The sequence below is a fragment of the Hydra vulgaris genome, chromosome 11 (genome assembly GCF_038396675.1).
Source record: "Hydra vulgaris chromosome 11, alternate assembly HydraT2T_AEP".
Classification (NCBI taxonomy): domain Eukaryota; kingdom Metazoa; phylum Cnidaria; class Hydrozoa; order Anthoathecata; family Hydridae; genus Hydra; species Hydra vulgaris.
In genome coordinates this window covers 16,957,501-16,980,391 of record NC_088930.1, presented here as the reverse complement: position 1 = coordinate 16,980,391, position 22,891 = coordinate 16,957,501, and the positions used below count along the sequence as shown (strand labels likewise).

Below are 22,891 nucleotides of genomic sequence, written 5' to 3'. Positions count from 1 at the left end.
TATTAAGATGAAAAGATTTTATGTTTTATATCTATATATCTATATATATATATACGTACATATATATACATATATATACATATATATATATATATATATATATATATATATATATATATATATATATATATATATATATATATATATATATATACATATATATACATATACATATAGAATTTGCCAAGAAAGAAATCTAGAAATAATATATTTTCAACCAAATAATAATTGATTTTTGTGGGTTTTTTTTTAATTTTTTAAGGAAAGTTTTTATTTTTTATTTTCTGATATTACATTTTGTAGTGAATCACGAAATTTAAAAGAGTTTTAAAATTATAAAATATTTTGTCGGAAACGTGTTTATTACTCTTACATTTTTTTACATTTTATTTTTTATTTTTAAATTTTACTCTTTTTCAAACTTTTTAATGTACTAATTATTTTTCATTTAAATGTACGTGTTAAAATGTATGAAGCTAAAAGTAAAAAGTACAAGAGAAAAAAAATCAATTGTTCGTTTCACATACATCTATTGTAGAAATGCAGCTATACTTGCATCTATTTCACAAGAAATTATGTTTAGCCTGTGTGTGTTTTTGTGTGTGTGTGTGTTGAACGTGTGTTTTGAGTGTGTGTCATTAAAGATTTTGCATTAAGTGTTTACTTAAGAAGTTGTGTTAAGCATGTGTGTGATAAATTTTTAAATCAAAATAAAAGATTTTTTTTATGTTTATAAACGTGATTTGTGTTTTGTCCCGGTTACTTTCTTTTGAATGTTATTATTGGTTAGTATGTCCATCATTTTTTCTAATAAACGTGTGTTTTTATAAAAAAGCTTTTGATTAAAATGGTTATAAATGTTCAAATACATTGTGTAAATTAGCAATAAAAATGTTCTGTAAATTTTAAATTTTGTTACAAAAGTTTTTTCACTATGTTATATTTTCGTTTCTGCATTGGTTATATTTTCGTTTCATACCACAAAATTGCAGAGAATTCTTGTCTTAAATCTCTACAAATTTATCTTTTAAATACTGGAATTGCCACCTGAACGCTGAAACTTCCGTTAGAATTTTAAAACTGGAAAAATGCACACGCACAGTCAGGTTTAAAATGCTAAAAATTATATTACCGTCAGATATGAACACCTGATGCATCAATATTATCAATATTAATATTTTTTGTGTCAGAATTTAAATTTGTTGTTAAAAATAACTTTTACGGGTATTTAAGATGTATGTACTCGTACTACGTACTCTTACATGTGTTTTATGCAAGTAAAAAAGATTTTAATAAAAATATTTAGGTTCCACGGTTGAAAATACGATATAATAGTATAGCACGTTTTGATAATATGTTTTCGTGTATCTTAAGCGCGTATACTCGTTAGAGTCTTACACGCGCAAAAGCGAATTTAAGGTGGCTCATAGAAAAAATACTCAATTTAAAAAAAAAAAATTTTTAATATACCATTTAATGCAAAATTTATAATTCTTCCAGATGATATGTACATTTTGCATAAAATACTAATATTATCTTACTTAAACTTTTTTATTGGTCAGTCTCATTTTTTTGCTAATAATTTCTATTTATCGGAATTTGGTTATTGTTTTTGGTCGGTGTTTTCATAACTTTTTTATTTTATTCTTACTTTGCAACTTCAAAACATGATATCTCGAGATTAAGAAAAGTTCATTAATCATTAAGACTTCAGATGTACTCAAATAATCAACTAAGAATAGTTTTATCAATTTTTATAACACAACTCCTGTTTTTTCTTATGTATAAATTTGTGATTTTTTTAAGAATTGTGTGTCGTTTTTGATATTTTAATTAATTTTTCATTCTTTTAGTAGAAATGAATGAAAATAATGTAATGAAGCTATAACCAAAAAGTTTTTGAGTTTAAACTAAAATTAATCAAGAAAAATTGTTTTGATTTTTTTCAAAATTGCTCTTTTACCTCTGATTTTGTAGAATGTTGCCTTAAATATAATTTATCTACAATTTTCTTTATGAAATTTGAGTTTCATTTATCATCAAAAGAACAATAAAATATATATAAACCGTAGCAATTTATTCTATTAAAAATAATTTTTTCCATATGAGCCACCTTAATTAAAAGACGGTTTTTTTCTTAAATTAAAACGTGCAGATATCTTAGAGTTTCATCCCGTGTTCCGAGTAAAGTGTTGGAAAATTACATACCGGAAATATTTATCGAGGAAACAAGTTGTAGTTTCATAGTAACACAGGTCAAAATTTTAACCTGAAGCCGGAGGCTGGTGATCCTAGGGTTGTGTTCAATTCTAGTAGAATAAATTTAGATATTTATATCTACCGCTTTTCCCGTTATACCTAGTAAACTTTTTCTATAATTGGAGTTGCCAAAACCTTGCTTAGACAAATTTAAACATTGTCTAAACAAATTTAATTATAAATTAGTTATAATTAGACGAGAATAATACTGTAACCTTAAGCAACTAAGATCTTGGTTTTGGCATTTACAAACTAAAGAACTGAAACAACGATACAGAGTAAAAAGTCTTTTTATTAACTGTCTTAGATATTATCTAAACATATATAATAAAAATACTTTTTATTTCATATCATATTACATCATATGATCACTATTAGACTAATAATTTCACTGGGTTTAGGTTCTCAAACATAGGGCATTTAATAAGACCACTGACTCAAGTTAACCTAAAAAAGTAACTTTTTTATTTATTTTCCTTTTGATTTTGAAGATGGAGGAGTCTAAAGTAATTCTCAGTAGAGAGTATCTAATTTAAACCATGCTATTTCCCTAATTTGTAATTAAACTAAATGAAATGGTTGCTTCAAAAATTTACTTACATTATTTTATATTGTCAAAATTATTTAAAAAAAAAATTATTTACAATAACGGAATATTAAGAAAAGAAAAAATCCAAATATCTAAAAATAACATTAAAGATTATTTGCATTTAAACTACTTATATGGTTGGTGTTTCTAAGTCAGAGTTTGGCACCAAAGAACAACTAAATTAACAAGTGATGACGACAAATTTTATATATATACCCGCCAAGAGCTTTTATGACGCATGGGGCGTAGGAGCAAACGGGCACCCATATAAGCATGCATACTTTTAAATCAAAAGCATATTTAATGCAATTAATGTTTATAAAAGGTTACTATCTCTCAAAAATTAACTAAAGAAAATTGAAATAGATAAAATTATTGATGAGCTAACTACCTTACTTAATAAAGCAAATAAAATTTTTTTTCCTAATGATGTAAATTATAAAAACCAGCACAACAAACATGTTTTAAAAAAGCAACTGGGATCAAAATGTGCAAAATCTTTTTGATGAAAAAACTTTTTACTGCTTGCAATATAAAATAAATAACTTTGATCCAATATTTAAAAATGTTTACATGAATTTAAAAACATTTTTTTGTGCAATATTTAACGCACTAAATCGAAATTTTACTACTGCAAGAAACTGCAAAAGGTAACTTAATACTATGCAAACTAAATTGCAATGAATTCTGGAAACAATTTAAAAAAACAAACATATATCCTTATAAATAAATTAGAGTAACATTTTAAAAAGCTATTTAATGAAGAAGTTTTGAAACCAACAAAAATCAATCTACTTTTGCAAAAAATTTGTGCGGACAAATTTTATATATATATAAAAAAAATTCATCACAACTCAACATTAGTAAGTGACTTTATTGATTGTAAATTATTGACTGATATAATATGAAAATAGTTTAAAAAATATGAAATAAATATATAACAAAATATATTACATAAATAAATATATAACAAAATATATTATATAAATAAATATATAACTATAAACTATAAATGCTTCTTACTTAGTTATTAAAATATTGTAATTTAATGGAAAAGCAAATATATTTATTATTTATGCATAAATATTCTATATGAGTCCCAAATTGAAAGGCTAATTAAAAGTTTAAAAAATAATAAGGCTATCGGTCAGGCCTGTATGAGTAACAAAATGCTAAAACAATGTCTATGTCCAAAATTAGTTTAAATAATAAAAGAAATTAAGTTTAAATAATATAAGAATTTTTAATAATTAAACTATTAACTATTATAAATTCTTCTTTTCTCAATATATACTGAAGGACTCATTAAACAAGTGGAAAAAGCATTACTTGGTGTTTGTATAAACAACTAGGGCAAAAGGTATTATGGGTATCCGTAGAAAAACCATAATAACGCATTTTTTTAGCTGCACTATAAATCGAACTCACACAATTAAAAATTGATTTTGGCAAGTGTTTCCTGTTTGAACAACCAATGAAGAACTGAGTAACGTGTGAAACAATAAATACATGATAACAAAATAAGACAATTAATAGATATTAACAAAAGGATACAGTTTTACGAATGTTCAATGGAGCGCAATTAAACTCTATTATAGCCCATATAAACCACTTGCAAAAAAGATTTTTGTTTGCATTCCTTTAGAGATATAATTAAATTTAGGAAAAACTTAATTATCAAACGCATTTAGATGTTTAAATCTAGAACTGCTGAAAAAATTGGCTTTTTTTACCTTCTCGGACTTATTTTTTAACATGATTTACTGCAGTAGGTTATGTCGCAGCAAAACAAAAATGTTACCAACATACTTGATAGGAAAAAAGTTTCATTGGTCAATCAGCTGTCCTTGTGACTTTGTAGACAACCTCATTTTATTGTATACTTTTATTGTCAAAAAATTATTTTTAGAAATAAAAAGAATTATAAATTACATTTTTATTAAAAACAATAAAATAAATAAATATCAATCATAAAGAAAATTTCTTTCGACAAGTATTATTAATAAAAAGCAACTCTTTATTATTAATAATAAAAATGATAACAATAATAAAAAATTTAATATCAATATATTATTATTAATGTAAAAAACAAATTAATAACAATATAATGTTAATAACAAAATATTGTTATTAACTTTTTTTTTTCTTGCTATAGGAAAAAAAGTTGTCGCTTTAATTGCTTAGTAACGACGGCTGTGCGCACAGCCGTATAAAAAAAAAGAGAAGATTTTCAGTTATAAATTACTACAATAAAAAAAATTGTATAATTCCAACTGTGATTGTATAATTCCATTCTCTTTTTGATTTTTATTTATCAATTACCGGACTACACTGTGACCGTACTTGTTTAAGTGTGGTCTCTGTGTAGTCCGATAATTAATGAATAAAAATTTAACCTTTAAGATGATTCGTCAAAAATCATACGTTAAGATGATACGTTATAAAAAATCATTTTTGTCAAAAAAAACGGCCTTAAGCCGACGATTTAAAACATTACAGAAATTTATAATAATTAAAAAAAAAACAGTAAATAAATACTAATAAGATAAAATGGCTTTAATATCCGTTACGGAAAAGCCATAACTTGTATCCAAGGCAGTATTATAGACAGACCTTATTATTGAAGTAGATGAATGTATGAGTAAAGAAATAGTCGCTTAGTATTAAAATTTAGTATGGAATACGAAAAAAGCACATACACAGATCTCTCTCTCTCTCTCTCTCTCTCTCTCTCTCTCTCTCTCTCTCTCTCTCTCTCTCTCTCTCTCTCTCTCTATATATATATATATATATATATATATATATATATATATATATATATATATATATATATATATATATATATATATATATAAATATATATATATAAATATATATATATATATATAAATATATATATATATATATATAAATATATATATATGTAAATATGTATATATATAAATATATATATATATAAATATAAATATATATATATGTAAATATACATATATATAAATATATATATATATATATATATATATATATATATATATATATATATATATATATATAGATATATATATATATATATATATATATATATATATATATATATATATATATATATATATATATATATATATATATGTATATATATATGTACATATATATATATATATATATATATATATATATATATATATATATATATTTATATTTATGTATACATATACATACATCAGTTTGTATGTATAAATATATCAAATCTATTTATTTTATTTCAGATCATTCTAAACGTTTTCAAAAAATAGATGTGAGGCCTGTATCGTGTTTAAAATGTTCTTGAAACTATTTGTGATTTTATCATTTGTTGCTTACTTTACTTCTGCAGGTTTAAATTTTATGATTTTTCTTCAATTTTGTACTTTAGTTTTTATTAATAAAATAATCGCTAAAAATTAAGTAATTTAATAATTGCTTAAATTTTATTCAAATTGAGAAATTTTTATTAATATACAATTTATGAAATAAGAAAAATAATTAATATTTGGTTATTTAAAATGAAAAATAGTGTTATGGAAGTCTTTCCAAATCATGCAAGTGCAAAACCGTTTGCCTTAAACAAATAATAATAGATAATATTAGATATTATGTAAAGTAATAATATACTATTATTATATTTTATATTGATAATATATTATTATATTTTTTAATTATATGTTATATATAAGATATTTTTAATATTATCAGAAGTTTAATTTAAATGGTTTATCAATATATTATTATTAGAGTAAAATATTTCTCAAAAGTGTATAAATAATATTTTAAAGTTTAAAAATTTTGAGCATAAAAAAGCTGAGTGTGCAAGAAAATGGGGTGGAGTGTTATAGTATTTTATAAAAATTATGCTTTTTTGAATTAGGCTCACTTTGTTCACAAAAGAGTAACACGTCATGCTCTGACTGCGTGGCTGACATTAATGTGAGTTTTAAAAAGATTTATAGTTTATTTTAATACTTCAAATAAAAATGAAATACTCTCAAGTTATTTTCTGATTTTTTTTTGTTAAATGTTTTTATTTTAGTTCCAATTATTTTCTCTAATAATTTGGTTTCTCCCTAATATTTTTGTTTCTCCCTAATTATTTGGTTTTTCCAATTATCAGACAAGACATGGTTAATTCAATAAGTAGTATTGTAAAATTTGAATTTTAGTGCTTTTGGTGTGCAGAGACAAAAATTTGCGGACAAAGAGATGGCTTGAAACCAACATCAATGCAATGTGATGGATCATGGAACAGTTTTAATGTTTGCAAAAGTATGTTTTGCATTTTCAAGGTTTTTCCTTTTTTTTATGTTATCAAAACATCAACAAAGAAAATGCCATTATAAAAATTTCTCTAGATAAATCATCCTGACAATCTAAAGTCTTATATTCCTTTAACAATATTTTATACAGTTTAACAGTATTTCTAACATAATATGCAAAGTAGGAGGTATTACATTTTCTAAAGTTATTATTGGAAAAATCATAGAACCAATAATTTAACAAAAAACTTACTAGAAGTTTCTAAGTTTCCACCACGTCTATCTTCATATAAGTTTGCATTGTAAGCCTTTTCCAAAGATTGTATTTTTATCTTTAAGGTGATTCCATATCCAATGAGGCAAAAATTTTTAAAAGTTTCACCCTATATCTCAGATTTTGCTGATTTTCATACAGTTGAGAGTACTTATTAAAATTCCTTGAAAATTTTAGCTTCTAGCTCCAAGAAGATCCTAAAATATGACCATTTTACTTTAAGCAGGGATTGGTCTTTTGGTATTTCTGTAGTGATAATGAACATGCATTTTAAAGTTGTTTCCAGAGCCCAAGACACCAAAAGGGGAGATTAGGTCATGTGCCCCGCTTTTTTGTAGCAAAATCTTGCGATAGATTTTTCTCTACTTGCCAGACAAACTGAAGCTCTAAAAATTTCAGCATTTATGTTGTCAATGATAAATGTGTGTTATAATTGTTTCCAGGGTAGACCAGATAGTCTATGAGGCGGGTGCACCAGGGGCTATGTTCCACTTTTTAAAAGAAAGGTAAATATAACTTTAAAAATATTGTCTTCAAAAATTTTTTAGGTTTATACTTGTTTCATTCGGTTTTTGATCATTCTATATTCAATGATCTTTTTGAAAATATTTTAAGAAAGTTAATATGTTTATAAGAATTCTGGTTTCTAAGGATACAGATTATAAACAATCATCCATCAAAATAATGATTTTAACAGAATTTGTAAAATTTTAAAGTTTTTTAAAAGAATTGAAATGAATTAGATGTCATCAGATTAATGATAAATCATAAATCTGATGACATCTAAACAATGATACATACAAAATAAATGAAAGTTATACACTGATCCAGATAATTTAGAATTAAAACCTTAAAATAAAATTTCATATACTTTCCACCTTTATTCCCAGCAAAAAAAAGCCATACCTCTTTGCCCAAATCCACTTGAGATTGTCCCAAATTTCAAGATAATTATAAACTTCTTAAACATAAGATGTCAAATTCTTAACCATCAATTGAAAGAAAATTTTCTTTTTAGTTAACAAAATTGTTAGAAGTGATGTAAACCTAATACAAACAAATAAAATAAAATTTATTGAGAAATAGATGGACTCGATCAAATAAGATACAACAACTTATCTGATATAAGTCTGATTATCCTAAGAAAAAAAGCAGATTATTTTATACTTGAAAATTTGTTGTTTATTTGAAAACAGTTGTTTCGATAAAAGTTTCTAGATAATAGCCTGAAACCCCATTCAAGGTTATGTCATTGCTTTAAAATGTAAACAAAAATTTACGCAAAAAACTATTTATTTCAAAACATGTTAAGTTTAAAAGCATATATGATAGCATAGCTAAAGATACATAGAATATATTTTTTTTTAATTTGCATAAGAGAATGAAGTTTCAATAAAATATGTCAACCATCAAAAGTAATATGTTTTGCATTTAAAAGTCATAAATTAAAAAATATAAATGCATTAAAAAGTGATTTTTTGTAGAAAAATTACCAAGATGTAGAATTTCCGAGAAGTAGAATTTCTTACCTATGTGTTCCCAACTTCACCAACCAAGAATGGAGATAAATTATCATATCTTATTTGGCTTAAAACAAGTTTTCTGTAAAAATTGCGAAAACAGTAAAGTGATTCCAAATTAGTTGCAATATTTTGACAACTTTTATTTTTATTCTGACTCATGTGAATATTTGTTTCATAAAGTAAGATGTATTTATATTTTTAATTTAATAATGAATGCATTAATAGAAAAAAAGTATTTTAAAGTTTTTTACCTTTTTTTTTTTTTGAAAAACTGGTTGCGTAATGTCCAATTTTACATTGTGTGAAACATCCTTGGTCCACTTATCCTCCCACTGCGCAGTATAAGGCGTTTAACAGCCTGATAACACCAGTAAAACTTTAACCAGTAGAATTTTAGACCAGTTGAACTTTAAACCAGTAGACACCAGTAGAACTTTAAACCAGTAGAATTTTAACTTGATTTTCTTAAACTAAAAATACTGAAATAGTTAAACTTGTTAAGTTAACAATTACTTATGTCTAGTTTGAACTAAAGACAATAGCAATAAAAAAAATTAGATTATAATTTTTATTGTTTTATCTTGAACATCTCTTTCTATTTTTGTTTGTTTGTTTGTTTTTTTATGTTTGTTTTTTTTACTTTGTTTTTTACATTTTTTGCAAAATCTTTATTATGTTTAAATAATGTTATGTTTATTTATTTTAGTAAATGGTACAGCTATATTAATAATTTTCTTTGTGTCTGCTGGAGCATTTCTACTTATTGTGATTGGAGTTCTTTATTGCTGCTGTTGTCGAAACTGTTGTAGATCAAGAAACTTAAAACAGTAATTTTTTTAATGTTTATTGTATATTTTTGTTTGTGTGCTATATATATGTTTTCTTTCAATATATATATATATATATATATATATATATATATATATATATATATATATATATATATATATATATATATATATATATATATATATATTTATTATTATTATTTTATAAATCTTTATTTAAAATTGAATAGCATTACAAGTAATGAGTTGTACAGTTTATCTGTTGTTAAATATTAAACAAAAATTTGCTGAAAATGCAGGTAAAAGTGGATGTCATTTATGTATTAAAAAGATGGCGGAGTTCCTTATGTTTCATAGTAGGTAGAGGACACTGACAACATCATGAAGAATACAGAGATATTTTTGAATAAAATTTTATTAATAGGTAGTGATCTTTATAGTGTTCACAGCAAATGGGAATCTGTTTGGGTTTCTGCTGTTGGTTTGAGCTAATATAGTTGCTTTGAGATGGCATAAGATCTTTATAAGGATGTTAATACAGGTCCTGTCTAGTAACTCTTTAATAGCAAAACTAATATTGAAGCCACTTGAATAAGTTGTATCGATTCCAATAATGTTTAGAACATTTTTGAACATAAGTGTGTCCGATTTGTTTGAGGCAATCAAGTACATATGGTACTGATTTTATATTGTTGTACCCTTTTTTCCATTGTAATCAAGATCTATTTTTCCATTGTAATCAAGATTATCATTGAGCATGATTCTAAGGTATTTGTAGCTGTTGACTATTTCAAGTTCAGTTTTATTGATTACAAAAGAAGATAAAGCTTGAATTTCAAAACACCTGGAAATAATTCTAATGATTTTATATTTAGAGCTATTAAATTTCATTCGGATGACCACAGATATTTGGAGAATGGCTTTAGGTGAGAGAGACGTTAATGTAAATAACTACCCTGAAATACACAGACTTCAATATATTTCTATTCAGTGGTGTGATCATTTGTTTTAATTCTTTGGCAGCAGTTAGATAAGTAAGCTACAATCTAGGAAGTGAGCCTGCTAGGTAGAATATGTTTAGCAGTATTTTATGTCATGACTGACAAGATCAAATGCTTAAGCAAAATAAAAGAGTATTGCAGAAATTGGTTGATGAAGAGCAAGAGATAAGGGTTGTTTTTTTACTGATCCAAACACTTTAAATCTGAACTTTAATGGTTAAAGGAGAGTTATAGGAATTGGATTACTAAACATTTTATATTTATAATTCTTTTTATTTATGTTGTTTGCTTTTTAAAAGTTTTTGTTATTTTTTTGACTCTTTTAACTTTAATGATTCTTTTAAAAAGTTCATTGAAAGCAATCTTGTTGTTCATACTTGTAATTGTGGTATAATTCTTGTTCTAAATAGTTTAAATTTATTAATTAAATTAAAATTTTTTCAGTTCTAAAATTATTGAGTTTACGGATTCATGAGAAATTTCCCAGTATCTTTGGAAGGCTAAGTTTATAGGTTTGCTTGAACCCTTGAATCTAACTTTTGTGATGTATTTCATGAGTTATATGGAGTTCATATATGCGGTGATGACTTATTAATCAGAATTCTACTAATTATTATTATAGCTCCATTTAGTCTACCTGTATTACTTGATTTAGTATCAGTACAGACTCCAATTATATTAATGTTTTGAATAACAATAGCTTGATCTTTTCCTTTAGTGCTCTCTTTAGCTATAATTCCACGTCAAGGATCGTCTTTTGTATTAAATTCAGGACTGGTAACAGATATCGCAACCCTTTCCTTTTTAACTGTAATTTTTAATGTTTCCTTTATTTCTTTTACCAACTTACTGTCAAAGTGCAAGTTCTTTCCCAACATTTCTTCATAATGGCTTGATCTGGTGGTGGCTCCTAAATTAAAAAAGATTTTTTTTCTCTTTATAATCATTTTTTAATTTAGTATAAAGATTTTTAATGTTAAAAAAATTTACCTAAATCTTTGAAATACTTAAATCTACTTCTAGCTATTGAGTTTCTAGATATATTTAAATCATGAATATTTTCCCCCTAAAGCTTTAATAACAGCTCCTAGAAACATTGTTTGTTAGCAAATGCTAATTCTGCATCTAACACTAACAGGTGTTGTAGCTAATAGAAGCTTGTCTCTGTCAAACTCTATTGCTTTTTCTGAATAGCCAGACTTTGAGGGTTTTTGATGCTTTACCCTTGGGTGTGTTGGAAGCTGATTTTCATCGCTTATTGAAAAATTAAAATCACTATCACTAGCAACTGAAGACTGGTGAGCAGCAGAACCTAAGTAACAAAAAGCGTTATTGACTTAATAAAGTGAATAAAAGTTTAAATTAAACCATTTTTAAAAATAATTATTTAAATATTTTTGAATTAATGATTAAGATATAATTTACCTGATGCCTCAACTGCCTCAGATTCATCTAAGTCATGAGATATCACCTCATTCATTTCTAAATCAATTTTAAAACTTTCATTAACTCTGCATTTTTCTTCAAAAGATCTCATTCTTTAGTACCTTTTAATTCTCTTTTTAACTCTTTGTTTTTATATCAATGTCATACTTTTTACTCATTATACCTTTCATCAATGTTCTTTGATCTTGAAGAAAAGCCATATCTTCTATCACTTCAGCATTCAATCTTGGCATATCTTTATCTGATTTTATTTTTGCTTCTATGTTTTTTTGAGAAATATCAAATAAATAATTTTCAAAAAGTTCTTCAACCTAATTCTCGTGTTTGTTTTTTTGGTAATTGTGCTCCAGGCTAAATAACTTGTATTTCGCATTGAAATGTGTTATTTAATTTGATAAATTTTTGCGCAATTTGTACTTCAGTAATTATTTTGTTTCCACATTTAGCATATTTTATATATTAACAATTTTTCTAAGGCAGCATATCTCCTCATTTTTCTAAGGCAGCATATTTTTATAACAGAAATCTTTCTCATGGCAAACCATATCTCTTCTCCCACTCTTTGTTTTGCATGAAAAATTTTCTTGAGTAGACTTAATCCTCTTACTTTTTTCTGTAATAACATACTGATAATATTGTAGAACAGTTCCATTTGTCTGAGAAGGTAAAGCAGTCATTGTGGGTTTAAATTAACATTATAGTTTGATTTTTTTATTTTACTTTCTTTTCCCCATTTGTTATAAGAAATTGTTATAAGTATTTTTTTTTTTTATAATATTAAAAAACAAAACTACACAAAAGATTCTTTTGTAAGAGTAATAATTTGATTAGTTGTTTTTTTATCAAAAAAAAAAAAAGATTGGTTTAAGTTTGTTTACATTTTCTGAAAAGATAATCAGGATTGCCGCTTTCAAAGTTGATATTTTTAAAAGTTGATATTTTAAATAGGATAAAGTTGGCATATTCAAAAATCAATAATTCAAAAACAACTGTTAGTCTAAAAAAAAAAAAAATTAGTACCCAAATGATCAATAATTTAAAAACACATCAATATATATTGTTTTTAAAATTTCCCAATATTTAGAACAGTGATCAAGAGAAGTTTGTTAATATTCCACTAGTTGATCAGTTACCGCTATATCCCAATACAAAGCTAACATCTTTCATGTAGTTAAGCATAATTTCATTGATGACGTTATAGTAAAATTGGCAGTTGAAAATGTAAATTTTGAATAACTTACTTTATGTGTTTAACATTTTATAGCACAATACATATGCATTTTAGGTGGGCAAAAGAAGATGCCCGTAAACAAAGAGAGAAAGAAGAAAGACAAGCAAGGCATTCTGAAAGGTGTTTCATTTAATTTAATTATTATTATTTTGCAAGGTGGTAACTTAATATCAAATGATTGATAATCTATCTAAGGATTTTATTTAATTAGGTGACTAATTTTTATTTTGAAGGGAAAGTGAAATGAAGGCTAAGCACGATCAAATTCGACTGAAATACGGTTTGTGAATACATTCTTGTGTCTTTTTTGAGATGGATTTTTTATTTTTGTAAATTTAAGGCTTGTATAGTTTAAATTATAATAGAGGTTTATATAATTTTATTTTAAATTTTTTTTTGTATGTACTTTTTTAGATTTTTTTTACTTTTTTAATAAGTTTGTTGGTTTTTATCATTCTACTCTGTAAATAATAAATAAATTATAAAATTTGTTGAAATAACAATTTTATATGATCTTGGATTATAGGTTTAAAAGACAAGCAAACAGCCAGCTATGAGCGTTTTGCATAAAGATTATTTATTTTTAATTCTTATATAAATATTCATTTTTATAATCAAGTTTTTAAGACATTCTATGTTCAGTTAAAAGTTTTAAATATTTACCATTTTTTCATTTTTGCGTCTTGGTTTGTCTTCAATTTTAAAGTCAATTTTTTTTTAAAGATAAAAATTCACCTGTTTTTTAATAGCATTATATTTATCTGATCTGCATTATAAATATTGTAATTTTTTTGTAGTGTTGTATAAAATTTTTTAAATGCATTATTTGTTTTAAATTTTTTTTTTTTTTTACTCTGCTCACCATATTTTATTGAATGATAGCTAAAATGTAGCTAATTATTTAAAAGTCATTATTATTATAATCCATATTTATTTGATTTTTATTAATACCTTTTGATATATTTGATCAGTTTAATTAAACTGACCTATTGTTTTGTCATTGAAGTGAAGCTGAAGAAGAATACAAAGAATGTTTTCTCCTATGTGAGTTTTTTGTTTGTTGGATGTATAAAAGCTATATATAATTTTATGGAAATACCTTCCTCATGGGTACTTTAAACTATTCTAATTAGTGCTGGATATATATATATATATATATATATATATATATATATATATATATATATATATATATATATATATATGTATCCAGCATATATAAAACTCATGATAGGTTTGTAAATTCAGATAAAATGAATGAAATGTTTAAGAAATATACTTTATAATATTAACTATACCTATAACTAATTATAGATTTATTTTATTGCTTTCCTTACCACTATGTCTAAAGATGTAGAATGAATTAAGCTTTTTAAGTAGATTTAATAGAAATGTTTAAATCTAATTATTATGTTAATAGTTATTCAACCCATGTTACTTGAATAACCATTACCAATGTGACAATAATGGTAAACATATTTTTGATACAAAACATCCAAAAAATCAGTTTCATAAGGCTTATTTGGAAATACTTTTTGATTTTTTTATGAATTTTTCTTAGAAATGTCAGAATATTGAAGAACTGTTCGGTAAGTATTTGTAATAATGTTTGTTTGTAAATTATATTATAACCTACCATATTGTTAACCAAAAACTACAATAATAAACAATACAAAAATAATTGAAAAAATGATTAGATAATTCGATTAGTAATTTATTTAGAAGCCTGACACCTACATGCAACTTGTAACCAGGAATAGTTCATTTATAAAATACAAAAATTAGATAAAATTAATGTATTAATTTTAAATAAATATATAAATTTAGATAAAAGTTTATTAATTATTAATAAACTTTTATCTAAATTAATTGGATATTAATTAATTTTAGTTTTTTTTTTTTTTTGTTCATTTTGGAAACTATACGTAATAACTTTATATGTAATTAGGAAATTTTAGTTTCAAAATTTTTATTAGAAAATCAATTTTTCTACCTTTTAAAAGGACAAGATTTTAAAGAAGTTGAGGAAAAAAAAATTTGCGAAACATTTACTATTTAGTATCAAGTATTTAATTGTTGAAAAAAATATTTAGTCTTGTGATATCAGACTCTTTGAATTTATTCAAAGATTTTCATTTTATACTTCACTGAATATTTCTTTTTTTTTTTTTTTAATTCTTCAATTATAATTGCTTTTTTTAACTTTTCTTATTTAAATTTAGAAGTTATCATTCAGATTATTTTCTGTAACAAAAAATTTGGTAAGAAATCATTTTAAAATACCTTTTATGCCAAGCTATGGCATATCTACTGTATATAGTTACATATCTAATGTATATAGTTACATATATACTGTATATAGTTACATATCTACTGTATATAGTTACATATCTACTGTATATAGTTACGTATCTACTGTATATAGTTACATATCTACTGTATATAGTTACATATCTACTGTATATAGTTAATTGTATACAATAATTCTTTAGTAGACAGTGTTTTAGTTTTGGCGCTAGTCACACTTTTGCATGTTTCATGTGCCATTTTGTCATGTGATACAATTTGTCAAATTTTGTGATAGTGGTAATGTCAAACTAAGTGTCATAATTTGACACTTTTTTTAATATTTATTTAACATTACAAAAAATATCAGTTTAATATTATATGCAACCAGTTTGTTTCTAATTCACTAATCGCAGTGTATATGATACTTCATTTTCATTTTTTTGTGTTTTTAGTGCAGCAACTCAGAAGATGAAGTATTATTCGAAATCCACAATCGAACTGGTTTGATAACTTTGAACAGACCAAAGGCTTTAAATGCTTTAAATTTAAATATGGTCCGAACCATACATCCAGTCATTAAGGTATTTAAAGATGTAGAATAAACTCTCTGTATATGACTATTATTGAACATGCACACTAAAATCTCTATTCATATTTTTTTGGTTATATTTTTTCGGTTGAAAGAATATTTATTTCATTACAAAATTTTAATTTTTAATTCAAAAATAATTGTTTTTTGTTTAAGAAAACCTGTTTTCACACACATCATGTTATAATGAATTGATTTAAAAATAGCTTTCCTAGGATAGCGGGTATAGGACTTTTTTCTATCTGAGATAGCAAGAATTATTCATAGTGTTCCTGTTTTACAATTTGAAGACGTTTATATAATATTAATTAAAATTTTTATTGCACAGTGATAAATTATAACAAGCATACAATAACATTAAGTGATCTTCTGATTGTCCAGAAAACAAAAAGTTATAGTTTTGGCGGAAACATTAGGCAATGTGTTATTATTAAAATTCATGGTTACTGAAAAAAAAATCCTGGGATCATGGAAAAAATTTTCAGGGAATTTTGGTTTATTATTTTTCTTAGAAATTACCTGGGAATAATCCCTAGCTGTCATGTTTTATATCTTCATAGCTACAACAACTTGTTAATCAACCTACCACTTTAAACAAATATACACTATTAAATAGTTTCATTTTTTTATTCACTGATTTGTGAAAGTCTTATTCAAGTGTTTTTTATTAAACTTATATATACAATTTTTGTTAAATTATATCGACAAACTTTGCATCTTGTAAAGTTTTAAAAATTCAAGGGTTTAAAAAATGCAATATTATATTAAGAAATTCATTAAGGATGTGTTGTTTCATATAATAATATACTAGAATTTATTATGTTTTTACATCATGCATTTTTTTTGCCTAATAATTGATTTTTGTTTCAAAAGTTGATTTATGCATCAAATTAATTTGTTTAGAAAGAACTTTAAGTGATTCACAGTTGAGTTTATTCAAGCACAAACAAGAGCGTGTGTACAGAATATACTTTTTTTCTAGGAGTGGGAAAGCAATCCATTAATTGAAGCAATTGTTATGAAAGGTGCTGGTAGCAAAGCATTTTGTGCTGGAGGAGACGTTAGAGGTATTAGTTTTATTGTTAAGGGTATACAAAAATGGTTTTTAAAGAAATATATATATTTATTTTATAAACATTTTGATTATGCCACTTTATGACGCAGTAATCAAAAAAGTTGTTTTTTTATTTTTTCACAACTTCTAAATTGAACATGCTATTGGGTTAATTAGAGGTTTTTAGGAAATCTTTTAAACAAGTGATTTAATTAAAACAAAAAATAGGTTTCATAACAAGGTAGTTAAATCATATTTTGTTATAAGAAAAGTTTAGTCATGATTTTTTAATAGATCTTAAGTACAAGAAGACATAAAAATATGTAATTATGATGTTTTTTTGTAATTAAAGATAATATAAGTATATTAATAATAACAAAATTTAAGAATAAAAGTATTAAAATGCATTAAGTTATTTATAGGTTAACATTTTAAAATATGTCATTTATAGATAATATGTTATTAACGCTTTTTTTAAATGGAAATATCTTTCTGAAAAAAAATGCCCTTTTTCATTGCAGAATTTCAAGTAAATAGAAAGTCAAGTCCTTTAATTAATCCTGATTCAACAAAGTGTACCATACTACTTTCTTCATTTAATGTAAGTTTCCATGAATGAGAAAGTAATTTGTTCATGTTTTACTAATTCATGGTCCATGTAAGGGTGTGCATCATATATTGTTATTTGTTTTAATATGATATTGAAAAGTATATTTTCAATATCATATTAAAACAAATATTCAAAAATGTTGTCCTTTTATACACAGAAAAATGTCTAATTTTGAAGAGTATTTTGTACAATAACAAGAAGGAAAAAAATCCCATACCAATTAACTGATACAACTCTAAAAAAAACTTTTCTTACATTTGTTTTATTTATTATTTTGACTGAATAATTTTGAAAAAAAATTTTTTAATTTTGATGTTCTGGTAGTTTTGTTAAATAAATACAATTTATATGTATTAACTGTTGTTCAGTTAACATGTATAAACTGTTGAGTTTTTTGATAGAGAAAAATTTGAAAATTTATAATCCTTTTTCAGATTTTTTGTTCCTTATCTTTCCATATAATCACTTTTTTATGGTATTTAAACAATAATGGTGTAAGTATAATCTTATTTATTGTTAGCAATTGCAGAAGGTGGTCCAAGATGTGAGTTATCTCAAGTTTTCTTCAGAGAAGAGTATCGATTAAACTCAGAAATTGGTACATTTTAATGTTTTAATTTTTTTGAAATTAGTTAACACTAAAGTTATTTGAATTAAACCACTAAACGTAGATTTTATGCTCACAATCGTTAATAGATTATGCTGGAATAATATTAACTGAAGACTGGTTGTTAGTTACTTTTTAGATTTTTCACTTTGTTCCATTATCATATGGTTGCATGTATTTTTCTTTTTTACAAGTATTACCATAATTTCTATTCTATTGTTAATTTTTCCATTAACCAAAACTCAATCTCAGTGTCATTTAACAATGCTTCATCTTTTTAACATAAATATTTGTTCATGCTTTAAAAACTTTTATTCATCTCACTTTTTTCCTTGAACATTTGACATTCTCTCCCATCTTCATGTTTATCTTCATTGCAGCCTTGTGAAGGAAGTTTGTTCAAAAAAAAAAGGATTTTGTTTAAATATTTTTTTAAATCTTAAACAAATTTTTTTCTAAACTTTTTTTATACTTTTCTGTACAAACTTCTCTAAAAATTTTTTATCCTATTTAAAGTTTTTTTATCCTATTTAAAGTTTTTTATTGTTAAAAGTTTGTTAATGGTGAAAATAAAAATCGCAAAATGTGAAAAGACAAAGAAAATATGATATATCATAAGTACTGTGAGGACAGTCAAAGGTAAATCAGAAAAAGGCAACTCATTTAATACTCAGAGTCAAGGCAAGTCTGGAAGAAAAATAAAAATAATATAATAATAAATAAATGTAAACGAGTTAGCATATTTTTGGCATTATAAGCAAAAGGCCAGCTCTTAAATCAAAGTTCACTGATGCCCATAGGCAAAATGTTTGGAGTGGGCAAAGAAATAATGTAATTTTATTTTGGTGGCTGGAAATTGTTTAGTCAATATAACACTTTTATAAATTTTTTTTTTTAGTATTTGATTTTAAAGTTTTGTCAATATTTTCATGTTTTTGTCAATATTTTAGGCAAAATGTTTGGAGTGGGCAAAAGAAATAATGTAATTTTATTTTGGGCAAAAAAATAATGTAATTTTATTTTGGGCAAAAAAATAATGTAATTTTATTTTGGTGGCTGGAAATTGAGTCAATATAACACTTTGATAAAATTTTTCTTCTAGTATTCAAAGTTTTGTCAATATTTTTTCTATTTTCTCTTGGTATCCTTCAGTGATGCGTTTATGAAATTATAATTCAGAAGATTAAATATGTCAAATATGCATCAAATGAAAAAGTTGTTTAATCAAGACAATCAATGATCCTCTAAAAGTTATGTTTTTAGATTATTAGTGAACAACGTTTAGATTAATTGTACATTGTAGGCATGTTAATGTAACAATACAAAAAAACATTGAAACCTTTTTTTTTGCTTGAATTAAAGGAGTGGTTTCTTAATAACAAGATCAATATTTATGCACTATAAAGCATCGTGTCACACTGCAAAGTTCACTAAAAATAATTAACCTCTCAAAACAATCTGATTTTAGATTGGCTTAGGAATATCCCAGGTATATACACTGTAATATTGTATATATATATTCAATTTCTGTGTGATTTTTTTTTTTTACAGTTAGAAGCCTGGGACTTAAAGCAATATACATACTGTTATGATTACCATGGTCTACTATATAACACAGCCGGATTTGTTGCCTTGAAGGCAAAAAATTAGTGGGCCAATTTTATAAAGTTTTTAGCTTCAAAATCAAAACCTGAAGGTTTTTATTAAAGAATTTATCGAAATAATTTACTTGACTAGCCTTAAAATTTTTATTATTACCAAAATTCTTAACTATAAATTATTTAGACATCTAGCTAATAATAAATCACATTAAGCCAAATGAACTAGCTATTTTAACCATTATTATTTTTTACTTTACAAAATCTTTTAGTTTTTAAATTATTGATTCAAACAACTAACATATTCCTGTTAATACAGGAATAAGTTAGTAAAACTATCATCATTTCTTTTTTTAAATGTGCACTTATATTTACATTAAAACAACAACAACATTTATATAAAAGTTCTATCAAGATTCTTTTATTTCTCAAAGAAAAAATATATATACTTTGTTGTGAAAAATATATATATATACTATTTTTGTGTTTATTTATTTGTCTTTCATGGTTTGTCGAACTTTAAAAACAGCAACTTCATATTTTTTAATGTTTCTATTTTTATTCTGTTGCTCATTGTTGAAATATATGTTGGTAACAATTGTGTTTACCAATTTCTTTTCCCATTCCTTATGTTCTATACACCTAAAACATCTATCATTTGCTTGGTATGTTTCAAGTGCCAAGAAGGATGCACTTTTTATATTATGGAAATGCTATAATAATAATTTCTTAAAAGTGTCAAAGAATATAAACCCATTACAAACATAACTAGCTAATGCTTTAGAAGGTTTTGTTAAACCACCATGTGACAGTGTTTCAAGATATTCTGTTGAAACTTGATTGAAACTTAATCATGTCAGACAGTTAGCACAGTTAGATTTATTTGCAATTTTTTTTGTGATGTAATCAGTTACATTGATGGCAACTTCATAAGAGTCACGAGACAGCTCATTCTCCTGAATATCGTTTCCAATTTTAATAAAAGGTAATTTTTGTCAATTTTTGCATTGGATATCACATTGCTTGTCCAACAATTGATATAAACTTTAATTAGGGAGTTTTCAACTTCATTTAAACTGACTAAAAATCTTCCACCACTCATTTGACGATATTTGCTGAAACGTCTTTATAATGGATCAGTTTGAAAACTGCTACTTAAACATACTTATATCTTTCTGAAAATAAACCTTTCTATCAGACTTACAGTACCCTTCAGTGTTGTAATTATTGCATTAGTTGTTTGGTGGTTTCATTAAAAATATTTAAAGCTAACGGAACACTTTGTTTGTTGTTTTCAGGACATAAAGTTTGAACAGATAAATTGAAAACTTTTTTTAAGTTAGCAGGTAACAATTTATCTTTCTCATAGATATTATGCAATAAACTTCAAGAAATTTCACAAACAAACTTAATAACAAAGGGGATTGATTCTTTTAAGCTAACTACCATGAACACAACTATACCAGAATAGAAATTACCATCATCATCAGCATCAATCAAACTTCCTCTGTGATATGGGACACTCTTTTGTAAATACATCTCATCAATTAAAATAACACAGTCAGCACTAACACTAGCATTTTCCAAAAGTAATAATAATTCTAATAATTATAATGCCTGTTTTGATGTATATTTATTTCATTTGTGTAAATTGGATGTCCTTGTGGTTTATAAAGAGATAATTTATATAACTCTGATAATATACTATTTGATACCTTCTCTGCAACTTTATGCATATAAGAAACAAAATTAACTAGCATACTAGCACTGCTCAATTTACAAACACTGCCTTTTTGAAACCATTTAGGTAATGGAACTAGCATACCTTTCATATGTAGCTTTACATGTTTTTATCAATTGTAATACTCTCTTTGTTAGGAGTAGCGTCACTTTAATCAAAAAGAATTCAAAGGTATAACACACAGTTATCGATTCTTTTAAATGAAAATCCTTCTGAACAAAAACTTTAATTAAGATCGATGTTTTTAATTGGATCAGGTTTTCTGAAATCATCTGTTTTATCTAGCAAGGTTTTATATATGAACTGCAGGCAGCTTACGTAAAGCTAAGCATGATTGAATTAGAGATGGCTTTGACAAAATATTTTGGTTGGTAATAATTTTTGGTATAGGATATTTGGAATAGTTCAATGTTATACGTTTACCTCTTTTTAAATATTTATCTTCAAAATGATAGATACATATTGCTGAGTTTTTTGTGAGGCTCCAATTAGCTTGGTTAACAAACTTAATTCAACAATTTCTAAATGATTGCTAAATGATTGCTATCAAGAAAACTAAAGACGGTTTTGTATGGCATGTGGTTGCTGTTACTGGGGCATTCTTCAATTTTTTGCTTACAATTACTCTTACAACTAACAGCACAACACTTTTTCGGCATTTCAAAATAAACTATTGCTCATTTTTTTAAAAAATATGTAGTTTAAACCATTTAAATATTTTGCCTTCAAGACAATAAATCTAGCCATGTTATATAGTCGGCTATGTAATTATCTTAAAGAATAATTTTTCTTAATATTTATATTTTTTTTTAATTATAATAAATATTTTTCTTCCTATTTTTCTTAATTATAATAAAAATATTTTTATTATAATTAAGAAAAAAAAGATTAAATGAAACTGGAAAGCAACTTTTTAACCCAAATAAATTATATTAACAACACCAATATCAACATTTCATTACGTTCGGAAAACCTACAAAATTATCAATATTTTAAACTTCCT

The 22,891-nt window shown here is 24.6% G+C and overlaps 2 protein-coding genes across 2 annotated transcripts in view; both read left to right on the top strand.

Annotated features, from left to right (window-relative positions):
- The first annotated feature begins 6,114 nt into the window (after positions 1-6,114).
- On the top strand, positions 6,115-14,222 carry LOC101237483 (pituitary tumor-transforming gene 1 protein-interacting protein). The gene is made up of 7 exons (XM_065810301.1): positions 6,115-6,221; positions 6,753-6,811; positions 7,045-7,147; positions 9,641-9,761; positions 13,455-13,520; positions 13,634-13,680; positions 13,927-14,222. The coding sequence occupies exons 1-7, from the start codon at positions 6,167-6,169 to the stop codon at positions 13,968-13,970; spliced, it is 495 nt and encodes a 164-aa protein (XP_065666373.1). The 5' UTR covers positions 6,115-6,166; the 3' UTR covers positions 13,971-14,222.
- Positions 14,223-14,301: 79 nt separating this feature from the next.
- Positions 14,302-22,891, top strand: part of LOC100212624 (3-hydroxyisobutyryl-CoA hydrolase, mitochondrial) — a 28,035-nt gene continuing 19,445 nt past the window's right edge. Inside the window, exons 1-6 of the mRNA XM_065810300.1 lie at positions 14,302-14,444; positions 14,962-14,989; positions 15,623-15,661; positions 16,142-16,270; positions 17,261-17,345; positions 18,463-18,540. Of these exons, the coding sequence (XP_065666372.1) occupies positions 14,431-14,444; positions 14,962-14,989; positions 15,623-15,661; positions 16,142-16,270; positions 17,261-17,345; positions 18,463-18,540 (373 nt within the window). The 5' untranslated portion in view covers positions 14,302-14,430. The remainder of the gene's footprint in view (positions 14,445-14,961; positions 14,990-15,622; positions 15,662-16,141; positions 16,271-17,260; positions 17,346-18,462; positions 18,541-22,891) is intronic.

Bases quoted from the DNA above. Each gene is read 5' to 3' on its own strand.
- LOC101237483 (XM_065810301.1), top strand. From the start codon at position 6,167: ATGTTCTTGAAACTATTTGTGATTTTATCATTTGTTGCTTACTTTACT. The intron at 6,222-6,752 runs GTTTAAATTTTA...TTTTTGAATTAG, and splicing joins TGCTTACTTTACTTCTGCAG to GCTCACTTTGTTCACAAAAG. The intron at 9,762-13,454 runs GTAATTTTTTTA...TATGCATTTTAG, and splicing joins AGATCAAGAAACTTAAAACA to GTGGGCAAAAGAAGATGCCC.